This window comes from Condylura cristata, unplaced genomic scaffold (genome assembly GCF_000260355.1).
Source record: "Condylura cristata isolate star-nosed mole 26May11 unplaced genomic scaffold, ConCri1.0 scaffold00013, whole genome shotgun sequence".
Lineage (NCBI taxonomy): Eukaryota > Metazoa > Chordata > Mammalia > Eulipotyphla > Talpidae > Condylura > Condylura cristata.
The window spans coordinates 47,899,965-47,922,656 of NW_004567114.1; the positions used below are offsets into that span (position 1 = coordinate 47,899,965).

General features: G+C 37.0%; 2 protein-coding genes across 3 annotated transcripts in view; one reads left to right on the forward strand and one right to left on the reverse strand.

Moving 5' to 3' along the window:
• Positions 1-394, reverse strand: part of KIAA0391 (KIAA0391 ortholog) — a 97,793-nt gene extending 97,399 nt beyond the window's left edge. The window contains exon 1 of the mRNA XM_012724650.1: positions 308-394. The gene's annotated coding sequence lies outside the window, so the exon portion shown is untranslated. The remainder of the gene's footprint in view (positions 1-307) is intronic.
• On the forward strand, positions 72-21,713 carry PPP2R3C (protein phosphatase 2, regulatory subunit B'', gamma). Of its 2 annotated transcripts, XM_004681940.2 has the most exons (13): positions 72-611; positions 5,766-5,893; positions 10,324-10,428; positions 11,027-11,139; positions 11,494-11,591; positions 12,814-12,884; positions 14,573-14,705; positions 15,883-15,938; positions 16,010-16,085; positions 17,189-17,325; positions 18,866-19,003; positions 19,566-19,625; positions 21,410-21,713. In XM_004681940.2, the coding sequence occupies exons 1-13, from the start codon at positions 554-556 to the stop codon at positions 21,596-21,598; spliced, it is 1,362 nt and encodes a 453-aa protein (XP_004681997.1). In that variant the 5' UTR covers positions 72-553; the 3' UTR covers positions 21,599-21,713. The 2 variants fall into 2 exon arrangements, with proteins under 2 accessions (XP_004681997.1, XP_012580105.1); XM_012724651.1 differs by lacking the exon at positions 5,766-5,893.
• Positions 21,714-22,692: the final 979 nt, after the last annotated feature.

Here is a 22,692-nt window from a genome sequence, read left to right on the forward strand (position 1 = left end):
GGTCCCTACGGAGGCGTGGCTGGACCTGATGCACGAGTTCTAGTGCACTTGGCCACGGGAAAAGGCGGCTGTGAAGCTTTTATTAGCACAAAGAGGCACTTCCTATTCACGGGGGCTTTGGGCCCTCAGATACCCACAGGAACCATGAAAATAAATTTTAAGAAAGCAAGCTCCTCCCACAAGCCGGAAACGCCAGTGACTCCCTAGTCACGTGACGTCCACGCGCCAAAGGCCAAGATGAAGAAATAAAAGCGCGGGCTTCTTTAGACTGATCTTTAAAATCGGCCTTGGGGTAGCTGGGACGTACCCTGACGGAGGATCATTTTCCATCTCCTTCGCTTCTGCTTTCCGCACGGTTAACGAGATCGCAGCATTCTCTGCAGTGGCTACCGGGATCGCATTGCTCCTTAATCAACTTCCGCCCATGTTCAAGATGGCAGTTGAGCAGCCGTGCTAACCTTTACGGGGCTGGGCCGCATTTGACGTTTGTGCTCGTAGGGGGTGGAACGGCTACTAAGCAGCGAATGCTGGAGCTGCAGTCTGAGAGTCAACCATGGACTGGAAAGAAATTCTTCGCCGGCGGTTAGCGACGCCCAACACCGGTCCAAACAGTGAGTTTGGGAGGGGCCGCCCGCAGATAGCCCGGCCCCGAACGCCCAGAGGTCGGGGGAGAATGTGGTGGAGCAGCTCTGGGAGCCGCTGTGCCGGCTTCTGTGAAGCCTCTCCTGACAAAGGAGGCATGGTGAAATGTGGGTTAGGGAGCCAGAGAGGTTTGACCCACGCTCTCCTGGGAAGGGGTTTGTGTCAGTGAATGTCTAACTCATTTCTCTTGGGTCCTGACCTAGATTTGTGAGAACTCTGGACCCCACAACTCTTAGACTCGACAGTTCTTCTGATTCATTGATCTTACCGCCTTTTTACTGTAACACTTGTTGTCACTTAGCTCATCCGTTTTAGATTTCATGATCAATTTTTCCGTTTCCCTTAACCCCTTTCACACTTGCTTGTTAACCAACCTTATTAAATCTTTCCTATTTTATACCTGCACTCAACAACTGAGAGTAGCTGGAAAAAGATGGATTGTTGATGAGTTGTCTCACTTTTAATTCACTTCCACGAACCTAAAGTAGGTGTTTTAGTCATTTGCCTACATTTCTTCTGTTTTCCTAGACATCCACTACCTTCCGTCAAAGGCGATTCTCATCTTCCCAACCTTCACTCCTCCAATATGTGCTACCTACTCCTTACCTTCAACTCATGTTTGTACATATATTTGAGAAAATAGAAGCAGTCAGAAAAGAATCCTGTGTGTTCCCATTACCATTTCTAGAAGCCTCTCCCCCCATATAGGTGCCCATAACTATGACTTCACCATGATGAACTGCTTGTGCCCTTATTTGAGACAGTCCTTCCAACCCAAAGCAAGATCCTGTCGACTTTCTTTTGTTCCCTGACTTCACTCTGGCCTTATGCTCTCTCTCATGCATCTTCAAATGTTCCTTTTCTTCTGGATCATATCCATAAACTGACAAACATAATTGTAATATCTCTCATCTTTAAAATAATCACTGATACCACATCCCCCTCCAGCTTTTGCAGCATTTCTCTGCACCTCTTATAGGAGGTACTTGTGTTTCTTCTCACCTTAACTCTTAAACCCACTCCCAGTACATACCAGTTATGTACTGTTCTGGGTTATAGCAGTAAACTAAACTGACAAAAGTCCTTGGCCTTAAAAGAATTTTTGTTTTGGTGTTGGGAGAGATGGTAAACAAAATAATAAGTAAACCCTTTATGTTGTACAGTGCCCATTTAAGGCTGTTTCCTTCATTGATGTGTTAGATCCCATTTTTGCCAGTACTTTTGCAAGCTTCCCCTTTCTTCTGACTCATCATTTTTTCTTTCTTAATCATTCCCATCAGCCTGTGAACATGGTGGTATTTCTCCCATCTTAAAGAAACATTAACTTCAGCCTTTAGCTATGCCTCATTTTTCTGCTCCCCTTGTTAAAAGTAATTGTTGGTTAAAAATGTACTGATCTCTAATTCCTGCTTGTCAAGATCACCAGTGACCTCCCTAGTATTCTAGTAATAAACTTTAAATCCTCTTTTTATTTGACCTGGCAGTAGTCCCTGCCAGGGACATAGCAGTTCAGTTTCCTCCTGGACACATTTCTTCTCTTGGTTTCTGGTGGACACACTGTCTTAGCTTTCCTCCTGCTTCACCAGTCATCCCTTCTTTGCTGATGATGGCATCCCTCAGCAACTTCACACAGGAGCACCAAGACTAAATCCTTGCACAGTTTTTATTCTCAACCTAATCACTTTCATGGTGAAATTATCCAGTCTTACGACATTAAATTCTTCATATTTCCTACCACCCGAAAATTTACATTTCTAGTTTATATCTCTTTCTTGAATGACATATTCACATATCTAATCACTTAATTGACAGTGCCACTTGAATCTAAGTTATTTTAACTGTCTAACATTGAGCTCCAATCTCCCCCTGTAACTTGCTTATTTGTAGTTTTCACCACTTTTAGTTATTGGCAATGCCATCTGCTCAGGTCAAAACCTTGGGAGACATTTGCTTTCTTTCTTTGGTACCCACATCCAGTTTGTCAGCAAATCTTGGAACTAAAAAGAGAATACCTCATCTATTCCTAACCACCTTCTTTGCGCCACTCTGATCCCATGCACTACCATCTGTCACTTGATTACTGTGTCAATTCTAATTTTTTAAAGATTTATTTATTTATGCATACAAGAACAGAGATACAGGCCACATGTGCTGGAGGTGAGAGGATTCACCAGAGACAGAGTGGGGAGCAAACAGGCAGATGACTGAAATACACTGCTGAGGGGAGCAATGGATGGGTCAGGAGAGTTCTGCTGTGCCATGTGGCTCAACTACTGACCAGGAATTAAACTCGTGCTGCAGTGGCTGTGGATAGCTTCAACTCAGTGGGCCACCAGGGAGAGCCCCAATTACTCTGTCAATTCTTAATTGCTTCTGGTGACTCTCCCTCACCAGACTAAACACCAGGGTATTTCCAGTGACCCAGCGACCCAAACCCCTATTATTTGTCTCCCGTATGTCCTGCTTTACCTCTGGCCTCGCTTTGTTACAGCCATACTGCCACCTCTCTAATCCCCAGACACACCAGGCACACTTCATTTTAGGACCTTGGCTCTGGCTGGACTTTACCTGGAAGGCACGTCCCCTTGGATAATCCACCTAACTTAGATCCTCACTTTCAGTTAATTTGTATAATTTCATCTCAGACTTTCCCTGACTCTTGGAAAACTACTTGCATCTATGGACACATCCACTCACACATATTCTTGGGTATCCATAGAATAAATGAATGAGGACCCCCAACCTATTGGTGCAGCGAGTTAAAGTGCAGCACTGTGGGAGCTAGCCACAGCCACTTCAGCTCAAGTTCAATCCCTGGCCAGGGAAATGACCCACAAGCACAGCAGACCTCTCCTGTCTAGCCCACTGTTCCCCTCAGCTGTGTACTTTGTTAATCTGCCTGTTCTGCTCCCCACTCATCTCTGGTGAATCCTCTTAACTGCCCCTGCACCTCCGGTACCCCAGTTCTGTATGCATAAATAAATAAATAAATCTTTAAAAAAAAAACAAACCGGATAGTTGAAGTATAATAAAATAATGAAAATGAACTCTGGGGATTTGGGGCTGGGTGACTGGACAAGTAGCGGTACCACTAGCCGAGAAGGAAATATGAAATTAGAAGGAGTAGTAAGGTGTGGAGTAGGAGAAATGATTTCAGTTATGTTATAGTATGAAGATAAATGTATTTTGTGTTGAATGTGTGTTCTGAGCTCAAAGCAGTGTCTGGATTAGTACGACATAGTTTAGAGACTTAGAATTTAAACTACAAAGTAGAAAAGAGGGAGGAATAAAGATCAACAAAAAGGAAGAAATGATTAAAATAGGAGAATCAACACATCAGATTTAATAGAGAAATTAAGGATAGGTGTGTGCATTAAACTACACAGTTCGGTCATTGATTGTTCTGGCAAGAACCACTGCAAAATAGTAAGAGCAGAAGCAGGATTACATAAAAGGGAATGAGAGATAAGAAAGTAGAGATAGCCAACATAGGCTTTTCACTTGAAAATGTAAATGAGGAAGGAAAGAATGTGACAGTAAGTAGGGAGAATGGAGTTGTTAGCATGGATGTGATGAATGACACCTTGGTATATTTGAGAGTTAAAACAAAGGGAATAGAAATGAAGTTAGATACTGAAGAGAGGGCCTTCATGGTGGCTTAGGGTTAAGTCTCAGCACTTCCCTTCTACCTATGGCCAACCCAGAGGGTGCAGCAGACCTCTCCTGTCTCCCTAGCTTCTTTCCTCAGCAGTGTACTTCAGTAGATCTGCCTGTTCTTCACCCCTGCCCTCACTCTGTCTCTGGTGAATTTTCTCACCACCACCCCCTTTTCAGGCCTACACCACAGTGCACATAAATAAATAAAATTAATTTAAAAAAAGCTACTGAAGAGAGAAAGAGGGTGAATAAAAGAATAAATGATGAAACAACATGCAAGAGATTAAATGTCCAGTAGGAATGTGAGGGGATGGCAGGAAGAAGGAAAACAGTGGATTTTCTTCCACTGTTCTTTCACTGTCCTCAGATATTTGCATGTATCCATACCCAGTACATTCAGTTTTTGGTTAACTGTGAGAGAATGCTGAGGGTGAACACAGAAGGGACTTAATGTAGTGAAGCTTTGGCGAATTAGTCACTAAAAAGTATATAAGCAAGAGAAGCTCAAGGACATAAAATCTGTGCTGGTGTTTTGGACAGCCTGGCTTATTAGTTAGTAACCGTAAATTAAATTTGTGAAGCCAAATTTGCAAAATTCTGCAGTGGCTTCCAACAGAATTGAGCCACAGTAAACAATTAGATTATAAGATGGATCCAAAATTTAAAATGAATAAGGCAGATATAATAGAAATGTAGAGTAACACTAGAGGCATGTTGGGAGGATGTGAGCAGGAAGAGGAAAGTGACCTTTTAAATAGATCATAGAATTTAAGATCTCAGTGAGGCTGAAGTCCAGTTATTAATGGCAATGAGGCTTTGAATAATAATTATCTGAACTATTATTAGACTTCTAAAATTTCAGAAGAAAAGCAGGTAAGACCTGTGGTCTTGTCATGCAACTGAGTGAGGGAGTCTCGCTCACATACAAAAATACTGGTTCTTGCTTGATAGCAAGCCATGGCAGTGAAGAACACTATGCACCAGTCATCATGACCCACAACTAAGGGATAGCTACATATCAGGGTGAAGTGTGATAGCATCCTAAGATGTGTCATGTGGAAGAGTTTTGCTTAGGTAGAGTGACAGTGATTCTGAGCCTGTAACTCCATGAGATCCAGGGCTGTACTTGGGTCCCACCTCCTCCGCCCCCTCCCTGCCTCTAGTCTCAGCGTCCACTGTAGCACTTTGTACATAGTAGGTAACTGAATCAATTAGGAACACATCAGAGGTCTGTAAGAAAGGAGAACAGTATAGTGATAAAAAGTGGAAGGGGCAGCTGGAAAGAGGTCAGAGATGTAGGGAAAGCTGTTTGAGTAGAAGATAGTGATTTGATATTTCAAGAAAGCTAGTACTAATAAGGAATTATAGATACTGGCACTGTAACTTTTAATTATATTATCTAGATGGCTGTAGTTAAAATATTATTTGATATTAAGTTTCCCTGTCTTAATCTGTTTTATTATCAGAAAAAAAAAGTGAACAAGAATTAAAAGATGAAGAAATGGATTTATTTACCAAATATTATTCAGAGTGGAAAGGAGGAGGAAAAAACACAAATGAATTCTATAAAACCATTCCTCGATTTTATTATAGGGTAAGTGGTAATTAAGTAAATGTCTTGCCAAGTTCACAAATGAAACATTTTAAATTGCTCAGAATCTTATATTTTATAAATAGAGGATTCCAAAATGTTATGTATTTATTATTTCTTTCTAGTTGATAAAAAAATTTTAGTCCTGATAAAATCTGAGGCTTTTATATAAATTGTTATAAGAACATAAAGTTGTTTCTTGACCCTCTCTTTGAGGTACAAGCCTTTTCTTTCTTCCTAAATTTTATTATGGATATTAGTAGTAGGTATTCCATTGGATTGTGTTCTCATTTTTTTTTTTTTTTAAAGATTTATTTGTACATACAGAACTGGGGTACAGGCCAGAGGCTCAGGGGCGGTGAGAGGCTTCACCAGAGACAGAGTAGGGAGCAGAACAGGCAGATGGACGAAGTACACTGCTGAGGGAAGCAGCGGGCGGGTCAGGAGAGGTCTGCCACGCCATGTGGTCACCTCCGGGGCAGGCGGGGATCGAACTCATGCGGAAGTGGCTTTAGCTTCTCAGTGCTGTGCTTTAACCCGCTGCGCCACCAGGGAGGGCCGTGTTCTCATTTTTTGTAAAATTTATGTTTACTGACTCAACATTTTTAACTTTGTCTTTATTAATAAAAAGTTACAAGGTATAAACCATTGTTGCCCAGGTTAAATTGAAGAACATTTTGAGAATGGAAGATTTAGAGTTATATTTATGTGTTTCCTTGTGCCCAAAATAAAGAAGTAGGTTATAGATAAGAACATTTAAGTCTTTTTTTTTTTAAGATTTATTTATTTGTGCATACAGAGCTTGGATACAGGCCAGAGGTGCAGGGGCGGTGAGGGGATTCACCAGAGACAGAGTTGGGAGTAGAACAGGCAGTTGGACCAAGTAAGTACACTGCTGAGGGGAGCAGCAGGTGGGGATCATTGAACTCTTGTGGAAGTGGCTTTAGCTTGTCAGTGCTGTGCTTTAACCCACTGTGCCACCAGAGAGGGCCCCAAAACATTTAAGTCTTTAAAAAAGCTATTTATAGATGAAATTGATGGCTACTGGAAAAAATAGGACCTACATAGTATGTAAAGTGTAATTACATAGAAAGGTTAACTTTGGAATTTTAGCTCAATATCTGTTAAACTTGTTAACTTCTAAACTCAATTGTACCACTATTTGTGAAGAAAATAAACATGTTTTACTTGCATTTTTCTTTTGGTAACATTGGTTTACAACACCTCATATGACTCAGAGGTACATGTTCATACCTGTGCACATGTGTGTTTGCACCACCAACGCTCCGTGTTCTCTACCATAATCCATTGGATCCCTTGGCCCCTTTGTTCTCCACCCTCTCCCTCTGGTTACCTGAATTCAATAGTCAGTTTTTTAGGGTTTGTTTGTGTTTGTTTATTTTGTCACCCTTTGTTTTCTCTGTATTCTACATATGAATGAAACCATCAGGTCATCAAGGAGTCAGGAGTTGGCTGTAATGCAGGCCAGAGCAGGGCCAGGAAGAGTCTGCCAATCTGGGGTCTGCTGTCTTTGTCTTTCTGACTTATTTCACTTAGCGTAATCACCTCCAATACCATCCATGTTGTTAACAAAAGGCAAAAGTCCATCTTCTCCCTATGCCCCTCCAAATTATATTTATTTAGGTAAGGTAAGTTATCTGTTCTGTGGGTTTATAGGGTTCAAACGTCTGCTACTGTATACTTGTACATCCTGCCCACCACCAGTGCCCTTTCCCAGCCCTGCTTCCACCCCATCATCTTCTACCTCCTTTGCCTCAGTTTGCAGTCAATTGTTAATAGGTCATTATTGGTATAGTTTTGACTGACCCTTTGTTATGTTTCTGTATATTCAGATAGAACAGAAGCCATCCAGTTTTTGTATTTCTTCTAACTTATTTCACTTAGCATTTATCCACTTCAGTTCCATCTATGTTAGTGTAAATAGCAGAAGTTCTCTTTTTTTTTAAGTTCATCTTTTTTTAGACTTGACTAGTATTCCTTAGTATTCCTTGGTGTTTGTAGATATTTATATATATGTATACATATATTTGTATGTGTGTATACTTCATGTATACATATGCATTTATGTGTGTGTGTATATATATGAAGTACACACACACACATATAACCTATAAGTCCCAAGAACAGATACCTGTAACACCTCAGAACACTATATTACCACATTTTTTGGATCTATTCAGTCCCTTGGGTACTTAGGCTGTTTCTGTAACTTGGGTACTATAAGTAGGGCTGCAGTGAACATAGGAGTGCATATAGCCCTTCAAATTAGTGTTATTACACTCTTAGGTATAGCTGCCTAGGAATGGAATTGCTGGGTCATATGGCAGATCCATTTTAATATTTTGAGGGACCTCCATACTGTTTTCTGTAGATTCTAGGCCAGTTTACATTCCCACCAAAAGAACAGAAAAGAAAAGTTTCCCTTTTCTCCAATATCCCCGCCAATATATGTGTCTAGCCTTTTTGGTAGGGGCTTTCTCATAGTGGTCTCATTGTGGTTTTGATTTGCATTGCCCTGATGACAAGTGATGATAAGCACTTTTTCATGTGCCTCTTGACCATCTGTCATCTTTGGAGAAGATAACATTTTTTCCCCCATTGGGTTGTTTTTGTTAACTTATGTGCATCCTTTATAGATCGTGGACATTAGCCCCTTGTCAGATGTATGATGTGAAAATATTTTTCCCATTCATGAGGGTATCTTTTCATCTTTTTTTTCTTTAAGATTTATTTATTTATTCATATAGAGCTGGGGTACAGGCCAGAGATACGGAGGGTAAGAGGATTCACCAGAGACAGAATGGGGAGCAGAACAGGCAGATCGACGAAGTACACTGCTGAGGGGAGCAGCGGGCGCATCAGGAGAGGTCTGCCATGCCATGTGGTCACCTCCGGGGCAGGTGGGAATCGAACTCATGTGGAAGTGGCTTTAGCTTCTCAGTGCTGTGCTTTAACCCACTGCGCCACCAGGGAGAGCCTCTTTTCATCTTAATTATAATTTCTTTTGCTGTGAAGAAGCTTTTCATTTTGATTTAGTCCCATTTGTTAATTCTTATTTTAGTCTTCCTTGCCACTGGAGTCAAATTCCAAAAGGCATCTATATTTTCTGTGTTTTTTTCTATGTATTTTATGATTTCAAATCATGTTTCCAAGTCTTTAATCATTTTTGGGTTGTTTTTTGTGTGTGTGGTTTAAGACAGTGGTCCAGTTGCATTCTTTTACATGTGTCTGTCCAGTCTTCCCAACACTATTTGTTGAAGAGACCTTCTTTTCCCCAGTGTATGATCTTGGTTCCTTTGTCATAGATTAACTCCATTTACATGAGGCTTTATTTCTGGACCCTCCGTTCTGTTGCATTGGTCTGTATGTGTGTTTTCCTCCCAATCCTATACTATTTTGATTATTACAGCATTTTAATATAGTTTGAATTCTGAGAATTGGTTTTGTTAAGGGAGTGAGGTATTATTATAAGTGCATTAGCCAGATAATTCTAATTTCTTCAAATACAAACCTTTCATGTGAACCATTTATATTGGGTAACTTTCTGTAATTTTTCCAACCATTTAAAAATTATATGACTAATCAATATTTGTCATGGAAAAGAGAAAATAGCTCAGTAAGCAGATACTTTCTTATATTAACATCGCCCAGAGATGTAAATAAACATTTTTTACATGAGCCCTTCTACATATTCGATGTGTTTGTATATGGGATCAAAAATGGGGTCACATCATATATTTTTTTTTCCTGACTTTTACACATCATCCTTCTTAAACAGGCAGCTAGACAATTAAAAAAGAATGTTCAGGTATAATGAATCTATAACATATTGGTTTCAGTTATACAACATAGTGATTCAATATTGGTATATGTTATGAAATGATCACAAGTCTAGTTAATATGTGTCACTGAACATAGTTACAAATTTTTTATGAGAACATTTAAAATCCACTTGCAACAACTTTAAAATATATGATAGAATATTACTAACTATAGCCCCCATGTTGTACATTATATCCACATGCCTTAGTGATTTTATAACTAGAAGTTTGTGCCTTCTGGCCCCCTTAACCCACTTCATTCCCCAGCCCCCTTTCTCTGGCAACTACCAGTCTATTCTCTTTACCTGTATGCTTCAGGGTTTTTAATCTTTAGATTCCACCTGTAAGTGAGATTCTATGGTGTTTGCCTTTGGAAAATTCTTTGTAGTTTGGGGGAACAGGAAGGTAATTGACAGTTTTTGAGTCCCTACATATTTCAGAGCACTTTCATTTCCATTATCTCATTTAACCGAGATTATGACATAGTTTAGAAATCCAGGATCAGTCCTTGGATGCTGAGATGACCCCATTCCTGAAACCAGGACTCATCTTACTTGTAATTCTAGAACTAAACTTAACTCTTATTTTTAGCTGCCAGCTGAAGATGAAGTCTTGCTACAGAAATTAAGAGAGGAATCAAGAGCTGTCTTTCTGCAAAGGAAAAGCAGAGAACTGTTAGATAATGAAGAGCTACAGGTAAGAATGGAGTCAACGGTTGCTTTGATGTTATCTGTCTCTTATTTGTAATACTTAAGTCATATATACAGGATGCATTATTAGAACCTGTACTGCAAGTTATGTGAGAGCACAGCCTCTATAACAATAGTGCCCACCAGAATTAGCTGTAGAATTTGGTTGCAACCCACCTACCAAGGATAGTTTCTTTTTGTTTTTTAAAGTCCATAGATGATTCTAACATGAGGCCAAAGAATGCTTCCATAAGAACCATTATAGAACTACAGAGATTCAAATCCCAATCCTGTTCTGTGATCATGAGCAATGGACTTAACATTATTTGTGATTCAGTTATTGTCTGTTAAGTAGGAACAGTCATATCAATATCACATAGTTAAATGGATTTAAGAGATATTACCTGTGAAAACTTTAAAACTTAGTAGGTACTCATCAACACTAGCTATTTTTATTATGTTGCTAGTAATAAAATGCAGTTAGGAGATGAGATTCATTGTAATAATATTATTATACTATTATTTTAACGGAAAGAATACATTTAACTTCATTTCAAAATTTGTTCTGTTACTTATAATACCTTCATTTCTGCAACTCTCCTAAGAACTTATGGTTTTTGCTGGACAAACATCAGACACCACCTATGATTGGAGAGGAAGCAATGATTAATTATGAAAATTTTTTGAAAGTCGGTGAAAAAGCTGGACCAAAGTGCAAGTAAGAATAATGAATGAATGAATATGTTATGTCAGCATTTTAAATGTCCTACATAAAATAGAACAAAAATTTTAGGTCGTAGTGTTAAATCAATAATTTAATAAAATGACTTATAGTTGAGAAATACATTGATGATGTTATTAAAATAGAAAATAGTTTATTTAAAAGTTTAGACCTTTATTCGTAAGATAATAGAATACAAAGCTATGTGGCTTAATATTTTAAGTTTTGAACTTTTACTGTCACTTTGACTTTTTATTTAATTTTAACTTATGCAGTTATTTGCTAATTCATGTAGATACAATTTTTATGATATATTACCAGATCACTTTTATCTTTATTTCCTTTTCTTAGGCAATTTTTCACAGCAAAAGTGTTTGCCAAACTTCTTCATACAGATTCTTATGGAAGAATTTCCATCATGCAGTTCTTTAATTATGTCATGAGAAAAGGTGATTTCATTTTCAATGTGCTTGAACTACTATCTGAAAACCAAGTAGGTTTTTGGTCCAGGTTTTTATAGTATACCTTCCATGTGAAACTACTGTCTTTTTAGTAAATTTGAATAGTAGAATTTGTTACCTTCTAAGATTTATTATCCTGTTTGGGTTCTCTTGTGTAACTTCATAAACCTAAGATTTTTTTTACCATAAATTTGGCTTTATATTACAAAAAAATTGAGTAGCAAAAACAAGATGAAACCTCATGTATCCTAAGACACTGGCTTACTAGCTATCAAAAATTGAACCCAAATTCATTTAAATGTGGTATGTAGAGAAACCAAACAAGGGTCAGAGGTAAGTTGAATGCTGACCATAGCTCTGAGGCATCCAGGAAGGAGAATAGAGGTGAATACAAGGTATAGGGGTAGAGCACATGGGACTATGGTGATGGACTATGGGTGCTTTGATGATGGGAGAACTATAGTGATCACACTTGAGGATGGTAATCCTGTACTATCAAAAATTAATAAGGATGTAAGGAAAAGGTACTTTACTTTAAAAAATGAGAAAAAGGCTAAGCCATTTTAATAAGTATGGTGATTTGAAATAATTTTATTTCACTGGTAATATTATTTCACCAATATATATTTCACCAATATATATTACAGGTATATTTTATATATAATATAAAATATATTATATATATATTTTATATATTTATATAATAAATATATTACAGGTTCATTTGCCTGAGAAGATAGTTTCAAAGTCACAACTGAAGCACCAGATTCAAGGAGTTTGTATTAAGCAAGTTGAAGTTATAATTCCTATAAGTTCCATAATGATCTTTGAAGTCCTCTGTGTTCTGTCTTTAACTGATATTTGGTTATTGTAATTAATCTCAGTAGAATAAAAGCTGCTTAAATAAAGGCATAATATTACACTCATTGTCCTTGGAAGAATACCAAGTATAATGAGTAAAGAACAGTATTCTCTAGGGCATCAATTTTATTGTTGGCTCCTGGCATACTAGAAGATGTTGATCAACCACTAATTTTATGTTATGTTTGGGTTTCTTTCTTGAACACAATTAATGAATAAATGTGAAAAGAAGTATATGTATAGAATTTTTGGATTGTTTACCCCTTTAATCTCGTTCTTCATTTCCTTTTGTCCATGTAATAATAAGGGAAAGATCTTAATTACATTTCATTTTTTCATTTATTGTCAGTTTGGCTTCATCAAACAAGAATAGGACTCAGTTTATATGATGTTGCTGGACAAGGGTATCTTCGGGAATCCGTAAGTATTAACCTGTTTCATAGTTATTATAGAAACACAAATGCGTACTCTAGTCATCACCATTGGTGGAATTATAGGTGATTTTTATTTTGTTTGTTTCTATAAATAGCATGTATTACTATAAATAAAACAAAAACTTTTAAAATATGTATTAATCACAAAAATTTCTTGTTTTTTTTTCCTAAACTTAAAATAAAAGCCACTTAAAGGGGCTTCCCTGTGGCACAAGGGGTTAAAAAAACAGCACTATGAAGCTGTCCATAGCCAGTACAGCACAAGTTCATTCCCTGGCCAGGGAGCTGACCCACATGGCACCGCAGACCTCTCTTGTCTCGCCTGCTGCTCGCTTCAGCAGTGCATTTCAGTCACTCTGCCTGTTCTGCTCCCCATTCTGTCTCTGGTGAATCCTCTCTCCTCCTGCACCTCTGGCATGTGCCCCAGTTCTTGTATGCATAGATACATGAATCCTAAAAAAAGCAATATACTTAAATTGAAAGAAAATAAAATTTTTATTTCCTTTTTACATAGCAGTTACTAGAGGAAATGTGGGTGCCCTTGGGGAGTACCATTTACTTACACACAATCTGAAAATTTGATTAGACACAGTCATCTTCACTTCCTCTTCCACGCTAATTGGCATCTGATACTTGCTTTACCACATCAACTACCAAAAACTAAGCTTTACAAAAACAGATGTCATCAAGAGAAATATATTTTGGTCTAATTTTGAAAATGTGAAGTACCTACAGACATCTCATCTCTCTAGCGCATAGTAGCATGTTATATAGATTTTGTTCTGATATATGCAGGTATTGTTAGGTTTCATCAAAAATTTAAAATAACCTGCCATCCCTCTGTGCATTTACTCATAATTAAGTAATTATGATAAACCATACAGTGAAATAATACAAACTATTTTTAAAAAGTTGAAGCTTTTTGATAGCCAGTGTGGAATGACTGCAAAATACAGTTAAGAGCAAAATATAGATATTTGCATCTTATACTGCTATATTCTGTGTAAAAAGAGGAAGAAAATATATACATGTATGTACTCACTTGTATGTGCGTCAGTTATTTTTGGAATGATACATCAGAAGCTCATAAGATGGGGAGAAGAAATAAGTAAGGGAGACTTTACATTGAATTTTTTTTTTTTTAATTTGGTACTATGTAGTATAAACTACCTATTTTATTTATTTTTTATTTTTTTATTTTTTAAAGATTTATTTATTCGTACAGAACTGGGGTATAGGTCAGAGATGCAGAGGGTGAGAGGATTCACCAGAGACAGAGTGGGGTACAGAACAGGCAGATCGATGAAGTACACTGCTGAGGGGAGCAGCTGGTGGGTCAGGAGAGGTCTTCCGCCGCCATGTGGTCACCTCCGGGGCAGGCGGGAATCAAACTCATGCAGACGTGGTTTAAGCTTCTTTGTGCTGTGCTTCAACCCGCTGCGCCACCAGGGAGGGCTCTAAACTACCTACTTTAAAATATGTTAAATTGTAAATAAAACTTAATAAAAACAAAATTTAATATAGTTTCACCACTAACATAATTAACAAGCTTATTTCATCATTCATGGGAGTATTAATGCGGAATAATTTTTAGGGCTGAAATTATATTCTAGTATCCAGTGAAGAAAGATCAGATGTTTAACACTAAAGTTTTATTTTGCTTTGTTGTTTCAGGATTTAGAAAACTACATATTGGAACTTATCCCCACTTTGCCACAATTAGATGGGCTGGAAAAATCTTTTTACTCCTTTTATGTTTGTACAGCAGTTAGGAAGTTTTTCTTCTTTTTAGATCCTCTAAGAACAGGTAAAAGAAAATGTTATCTTAGATACTATAAGCTTACTATTACTTGTCTCAATAGCTAAAAAAAATCTTAGCTAAAGAAAAATCTTGTAAATATCATTTTCCTAACATATAATTGCCACTTAATACATAAAGCTCTTTTAAGATTTATACTCACTGTATAGAGCTGTGTGACAAGTCATGTTACCTAACCATTTACATTTTCTTATCTCTAAAGAGAGACACAAATTCAGGAATCTGTGGCTTCTTCCAGTTCTAAGAAACCAGTTATTCTAATATAACTTATTATCTCTGCTATGGAGCTGTACAGGAGAATTGTTCCTTTTTGATGATGAACATGAAAGATAGGAGAAACTTTGAGCCATAATGTACTTTTCTCTTTCTCAAAGTAACTATCCTAAAAGCCAGATCATAAATTTGGCCTAACAGGATGCTAATCTAACCTGCTAGCTTTAAATACTTGACTGAAGCAGAGGGATAGAATTCAAGTCCTTCATTCCCCTCCTTTCCTGGAAAATTCAGCTGTGAAACCATCACAGCACATAGTAGCTGAGTCTTTTCAATGCCTCCATTCTAGCCATATGTACATCTTTTGCCTTTGGAATTTACAAACTAATAATAGCTAACAGTTTTGATTTATTATGTAGTAAGCAGAGAACAAAACATTTTACAGATTTTTGCATTTCCTTCTCATAACTCCATAAGGAAGGGATTTTAAAGGTGCAAGATAACTTGAGACATAGATTACTGATCCAGAAGGCATTCAAACTTCTATGTATCTGCTCTTAACAATGCCTCTATATTGCCTATTCCAGAACCTTCCAAAGAAAAATGAACAGTCTTCTTAATTAGATTGCCAGCAATATCCAATCCATATCCACAAAACATAGCTTTTTTTTTTTTTTAAATTTGCTATTGGTATAATTTTGGAAATAATTCACCACTTGGATTTGTATAGTTGGAAATAATACAAGTCTACATACAAATTAGAGATTTTCTTAAAGTTCTTTGGCATAGTCCCTCTTCATAGCAATGTGTAATAAGGACTTTGGAACATAAAAGCTAAAAAGCTTTAAAATTGTCAATTGATCAGTTGTGATTGTTTTTCTAAAATAGTTGACTTTATAAAATTGCTTTTATTTTTAAAATGAAAATAATTACTGTGTTTCTTTCTTTAAAGGAAAAATAAAAATTCAAGATATTTTAGCATGCAGCTTTCTAGATGATCTACTAGAGGTAAATGTTTTTAAACAATTGAATTGTATCACTTGACACTTGCTGTTTTCTAATTATGTCTATTCATTTAGTTAAGGGATGAAGAACTATCAAAGGAAAGTCAAGAAACAAATTGGTTTTCTGCACCTTCTGCCCTGAGGGTTTATGGTATGTTCCTGTCATAATGCTAAAATTTGAATTTGATGTTTCTCAAGTTAATTGGTATTCAAAAGAATTTATATATATATATATATATATATAAACTCTTTTATATATATACATATACATATATATATATATATATATATATATGGGATAATTTGTCTTAACATCAGAGTATTCCACTTAACTTAAGAGCTGGTGTTCTGTATTACTAAAGTTTACTTCTTTAAATATCAATGTTTTAAATTTTTGTAACTCTTTCTATTTCCTTAGTCTTTAATAGAACATATGGGACATAATTTGGTCCTTTTTTCTTGACTCAAGAGTATCATTATGAACAAAAACTGTGGTTTTGCATTGTGATAAAATGCTTCTCTCCAGGTCTACAGGTGGGAGATGGTCTACGAGCTGGTTTTGTTTTTCTTAACTTTCACTAGTGTGTTATATTATTCTGTTGGGTGAACTTGTTTGGCATTCTTGAATTCTGCTTTCAAGTACCAGCTTTTTAGTGCTTTTTGTTGATCTCTACCTCCATCTAATTTAGGTATCTAAGAAAGTTCTAAAAGGATTGCAAACTGACAGCAAATAATGTAAAAGAACCCAAGTTATTTTACCCCTCTGGTTCTGATTTTATGGTTATTCATTAGAACCATAAAAAAGTTAAAAATTGTGGCCCTCCCTGGTGGCGCAGAGGGTTAAAGCACAGCCCTGAGAATATTATGCCGCTTCCGCATGAGTTCGATTCCCGCCTGTCCCGGAGGTGACCATATGGCGTGGCAGACCTCTCCTGACCCGCCTGCTGCTCCCCTCAGCAGTGTACTTCGTTGATCTGCCTGTTCTGCTCCCCAGTCTGTCTATGGTGAAGCCTCTCACCGTCCCTGAGCCTCTGGCCTATACCCCAGTTCTGTATGCACAAATAAATCTTTAAAAAAAAAAAAAGTTAAAAATTGTTAGGATAGTTGGTGCTAGAGTACTAACCCTAATTGTAATGTAATTAGTTAGAAATCAGAATAGTCACCCATAAAATAACTTTGTTACTGTGTACTCTTTTCTCTTTTAATCAGAATTTTGTTTTGATCATAAGTATCTTTTTATCATTTCTTCACAAGGCCAGTATTTGAATCTTGATAAGGATCACAATGGCATGCTCAGTAAAGAAGAACTTTCCCGCTATGGAACAGCAACCATGACCAATGTCTTCCTTGACCGAGTTTTCCAGGAGTGTCTCACTTATGATGGAGAAATGGTAGTTAAAATCTCTAATGAGTTTTCAAAATTTAAGCTCTCAAAACCTCTACAATCCCCTTTCTTGACTTGATAGAGCTTTATCTTATTTTTTATTGGAGTCCATTACTTTACAGCACTGTATATGATTCAGAGGTATAGGGTCACATTTCTTCAGATGTATGTTACCCCTTCACACCCAGCACCAAAGCACTCAGTCCTTCACCATTGTTAACTGGACCTCCTCCCCTTTTGCTCTCTCCCCTCCCCACTTCCCTCTTGTTGCTCAGTACTGCAGTCAGGTTTTAGGATTTATTGATTTATTTACTGATTCTTTGTGTGTCTTCCACATATGAATGAAGTCATCCATTTGTCTTTTTCCTTCAGGTTTATTCCACGTAGCATAATTCCCTCCATTTCCATCCATGTCATTCTAAATGGCAAGGAAAAAAAACACATGTGGTTATGTGGATGTGTGTGTTTGTGATGTGTTTGTATGTGTGTGTTTGTGAGAGAAATACATATGTCACATCTTAATCCACTAATCTGTCATTGGGCTCTTAGGTTGTTTCCATAACTTGGTTGTATATAGCTGTGCAGTGAACATAGGAGTACACATACCCCTACAAATTAAATTTTGTTGCGTACTTAAGTAGCTACCTCACAAGTAGAATTGTTAGATTGTATGGTAAATATTTATTGTTGGGATAAGCCTTCATACTATTTTCCATAGAGGCTGGACCAGTTTATATCCCCACCAACAGTATATGAGGGCTCCTTTTTTTCCATACCCTCACCAGAATTTGTTGTTAGGCCATCCTCACCAGAGTGAGGTGGTATGTCATGTTTTGATTTACATTTCTCTGGTAAGATTAAACATTTTTCACATGCCTGCTGGCCATCTGTCTCTCTTCTTTGGAAAAGTTATAACTGTTCTGCCCATTTTTTTTTTTTTATTGTTTTCCTTTTGTTGGGTTCTTTGAATTTTTTGTAGATCTTTGATATTAGCCTCGTCAGATGTTTGGTTTGCAATATTTTCTACCATTTTGAAGAGAGAGCTTTCTGTTTCCTTCATGTCTTTTTAGCTTTCATTTGTTCTGCTTTTTTAAAAATCAGAACAATATCAGTTCACTGTAGAATAACTGGTATTTTTAAATGACTTCTTATTGGAAACTATCTGATTTTTAAATTTTACAGTATTTCACAACAGCTTTTTCATTATACTGTCCTATTCATTCCGGTAAGTTTGTTTTTTTCTAAAACCATGACATTGATCACACTGAAATGGAAGAATTTAGTCACAGTGTACAGTTGCTTATTCACTGTCCATTTCAAAAGCATGAGAAAATTATTGTTCACCACAGCAAATCTCTTAAGAAACTTAGCTGTGTCCCTAAGTTGTACAGAGTAACTGCTTGTAGAATTCCTAGAAACCAACTTTATACAAAAATGTATTTTTTTTATTTAAAAAATTGCACTTTTGATTGTAAAATAGCTTTAAATCATGTAATTCATTTGAATTCAGCTCAGACTTCTAATGAATATCGTTTCATTTTCTATAGGATTATAAGACTTACCTGGACTTTGTTCTTGCACTAGAAAACCGAAAAGAACCTGCAGCTCTGCAATATATTTTCAAATTGCTTGATATTGAGAACAAAGGATATCTGAATGTCTTTTCCCTTAATTATTTTTTTAGGGTAAGTCTGACTTGTATAATGAGGAGAGGTTCAAATTATTCAGAGCAGAATAACTGCTAGGTCATCCCCCTGCACCCCCCCCCCCCCCCCGCCATACCTCTTGTATGTATAAAATAAAAACATCTTTTTTAAAAAGATTTAGTTATTTATGCGTACAGTTCTGGGGTAAAGGCCAGAGGTGCTGGGGCAGTAAGAGGATTCACCAGAGACAGAATAGGGAGCAGGACAGGCAGATTGACAAAGTATACTGCTGAGGGGAGCAGCAGGCAGGTCAGAAGGCTGCTGCCATATGGGTCAGCCCCCTGGTTGGGGATTGAACCCATGCTGAGGCTCCTGCCTGTGGCTAGACTAGCTTTGTAGTGCTGTGCTTTAACCTGTTGTGTCACCAGAGAGGGTCCAAAAAAAAAAACACATCTTAAAAAAAAAAGTGGTTGAAAGAATGACACTTGTGTTCTGATAGGAAAGGAAGTAGAACTGAAATAGGTTCCTGTTCTAGACCACTAATAGGAGAGCTATTGTGTATTTTATTTTTTACTTACAGATTTATTTTTACTAAATACAGGCTATACAAGAACTAATGAAAATCCATGGACAAGATCCTGTTTCATTTCAAGATGTCAAGGTTACCTTTTCCTTTAATTAATACCACAAAATCTTTTGTATGAATTGAAATATTATGTGAAAACAGCCTATGAACTATGAAGTACTGAGCCAAATCAAGAATTTGTTATTTGTATTTGTTTTTAACTGTTTTGAATTGATACTTAATTAGAAACAGATAAACAGATTTTTTGTGTGTAGTTTATGATTTAATATTGTCAACACTCCCTCATTTTGAATAAAAATTAAAGAGAATCAGTATTAGCTTCATCCTTTAGAATCTATTCCACTAAAATGTGAATTTTTAATTTGGGAACTATTGTGTTCCAACACATTTTTAGTTTATTAAAATTCTACAATATGAGAATTATCACTATTTGAAACACATGCTATCACTTAGCCTTAATCAGAGTAGAATCACTGCTAGGTCATGTTAGGTCCATCTGAGGTTGGTGACCACTCCCTAAGTAATAGCAATAATCTGCAGTCTTGTATAATTTTTTTCTGAAGTTCTCAAAGCTATGCTATAGGTCTAGGAAGGCTGATGGTTATACTGATGCAGAATTTAGATTTTGTTGACTGGGTATGGAGCAAGTTCAAGGACATTAAGACTATTAAAAAAAATACATATATTGCTAAGAGTGGTTGCAATGATAAGTCTTGTAGTCTGACAGAAAAGTAGAACTAGACTTGGTTTCTGTTCTAGAGAGTTGATCACACTTTTCATCAGTTATGGAAAATATCCATGTATCTAGTACTGATTCAGGTTGAAGCTGACTAATGTAATCAAATAGCCAATCCCATTTTAACCAAGATAAAGGACTATTTTGGTTAATATAAATGAGACAATATGAAACTATACAACAGACTGAGATCTAGTAATTTTAAGATACTACCAAATAAGAAAAGGAAGTTTCACAAACACACAAGATTAAAATAGTTCATACATTTCATTTACCTGGACTGTCCTAATCTTTATAATAATTTTCCTCCTTAAATTCAAAATACTTGAGTAATTGTACTACAGAAATATTAAGAAGCAGGTATTACATTTTATATTATTCATCTAGTGCACTTTATGATATGGAACAAGTCCATCTACCTACTCCAGTAACTTTTAGCACAATTTAGTGACATTTGGAATGTAATTCTTTAATACAGACATCTCCTTATCCACTCACCAACTCATCCTAAGTCTAGAATAAAAGGCTGACATCAATCCTGGAAATGAAGCTTTGTTACTATCCAGCTCTGAAGCATTTATGTTTTTACCATTAACTGAACTTGCACAGAAGACCTTGCTTCACCATCAACTAGAAGACAGCAGAAAAATAAAAGGAATTAGTTGAAATATATTCAAAGAACACTGATGAAGACAATTCAGGCAAATAAAATGTATGAACCTTTAATCTTGTGTGTTTATGAGACTTCTTTTTCTAGGCTGGTAGTAGTTTAGAATCACTAGATCTAAAGTTGCCTGTTGCATAATTTCATTGATATTAAAGCAAAATAGCCCTTTAGCTTATATTTGGTTAAAAACAAATTAGTTATTTGATAGTGTTTTACCACTACTTTGCTCTCTAGCTTGGCTTACACTCTCAGTTTATTCCTCTGTGAGTAACATTTACCACAAGCCTGAGGAATCTTCTAATAAAATGCTGTGTTTTACACAAAGATGAATCGGTTAAATGAAAAAATGAGAACAAATTTTAAATAAGATCAAGTGCAAGCCCTGATTTTTAGATCATTGTGTGACAGAAATTAAGTATCGGATACTACATTTATAGTATGTTTTTTCTCTTGCAGGATGAAATATTTGATATGGTAAAACCAAAGGACCCTTTAAAAATCTCTCTTCAGGATTTAATTAATAGTAATCAAGGAGATACAGTCACCACCATTCTCATTGATCTCAATGGCTTCTGGACTTATGAGAATAGAGAAGCCCTCGTTGCAAATGACACTGAAAATTCAGTAGAACTTGATGATACATGATCTTTAGAAGACTAGACTATTGATAAAGATAAGCTTGAATGTTGCATTAAGAACCTTTGCAGCAGGATTCTTAGAAATGGTCTAAATAAAATACTTCTCTCTCTAGAATACAGCAGATTTCTGGTTGTTGGAATGTTCTGGTAGTTTTTAATCATCTGGAAATAACAAGACCAAATTCTGGAACTCTGATTTTAGTTCCACTTACCTCAAATGTGGCAGGTATGATTTTGTTGAGGAATCAAAGAGGAATATACTTTCAGTGTTTAAATACATAGGAAGTTTTCAGGGAGTATTTTTTATCTTAATCATTAAGAATGCCATTATTTAAAGGCTAGTATAAGTTATACTGTGGTCATGCATTTGATTTTTTAAAGCATTACATATGGCAAAGATTATAGACTTCCCCATTTGTTAGAGTATAGTCATTTCATTTCAGGGGCCTCCCCGGTGGCGCAGCAAGTTATTAAAGCACAGCATTATGAAGCCAGCCCCAGCCTCTTCAGCACCAGTTCGATCCCCAGCCAGGGAAATGACCCACATCGCATGCAGACTCCTGTCTTCTGCTGCTCCCCTCAGCAGTATACTTCGTCAACCTGTCTGTTCTGCACCCTATGCTGTCTCTGAGGAATCATCTCACCACCCCTGCACCTCTGGCCTATACCCCAGTTCTGTATGCAAAATAAATCAGTCTTAAAAAAGGGGGCCCTCGGCCCTCCCTGGTGGCGCAGCGGCTTAAAGCACTGCACTGAGAAGCTAAAGCCACTTCTGTATGAGTTCGATTCCCGCCTGCCCCAGAGGTGACCACATGGTGTGGCAGACCTCTCCTGACCCGCCCGCTGCTCCCCTAAGCAGTGTACTTCATCAATCTGCCTGTTCTGCTCCCCACTCTGTCTCTGGTGAAGCCTCTCACTGCCCCTGAGCCTCTGGCCTGTACCCCAGTTCTGTATGTACAAATAAATAAATCTTAAAAAAAAAAAAAAAAAAAAAAGGGGCCCTCCCTGGTGGCAAAACGGGTTAGGACACAACACTGCAAGCTTCAGTGTGAGTTCAATCCCTGGCCCCAGAGGTGATCCACGTGGCACAACAGACCTCTC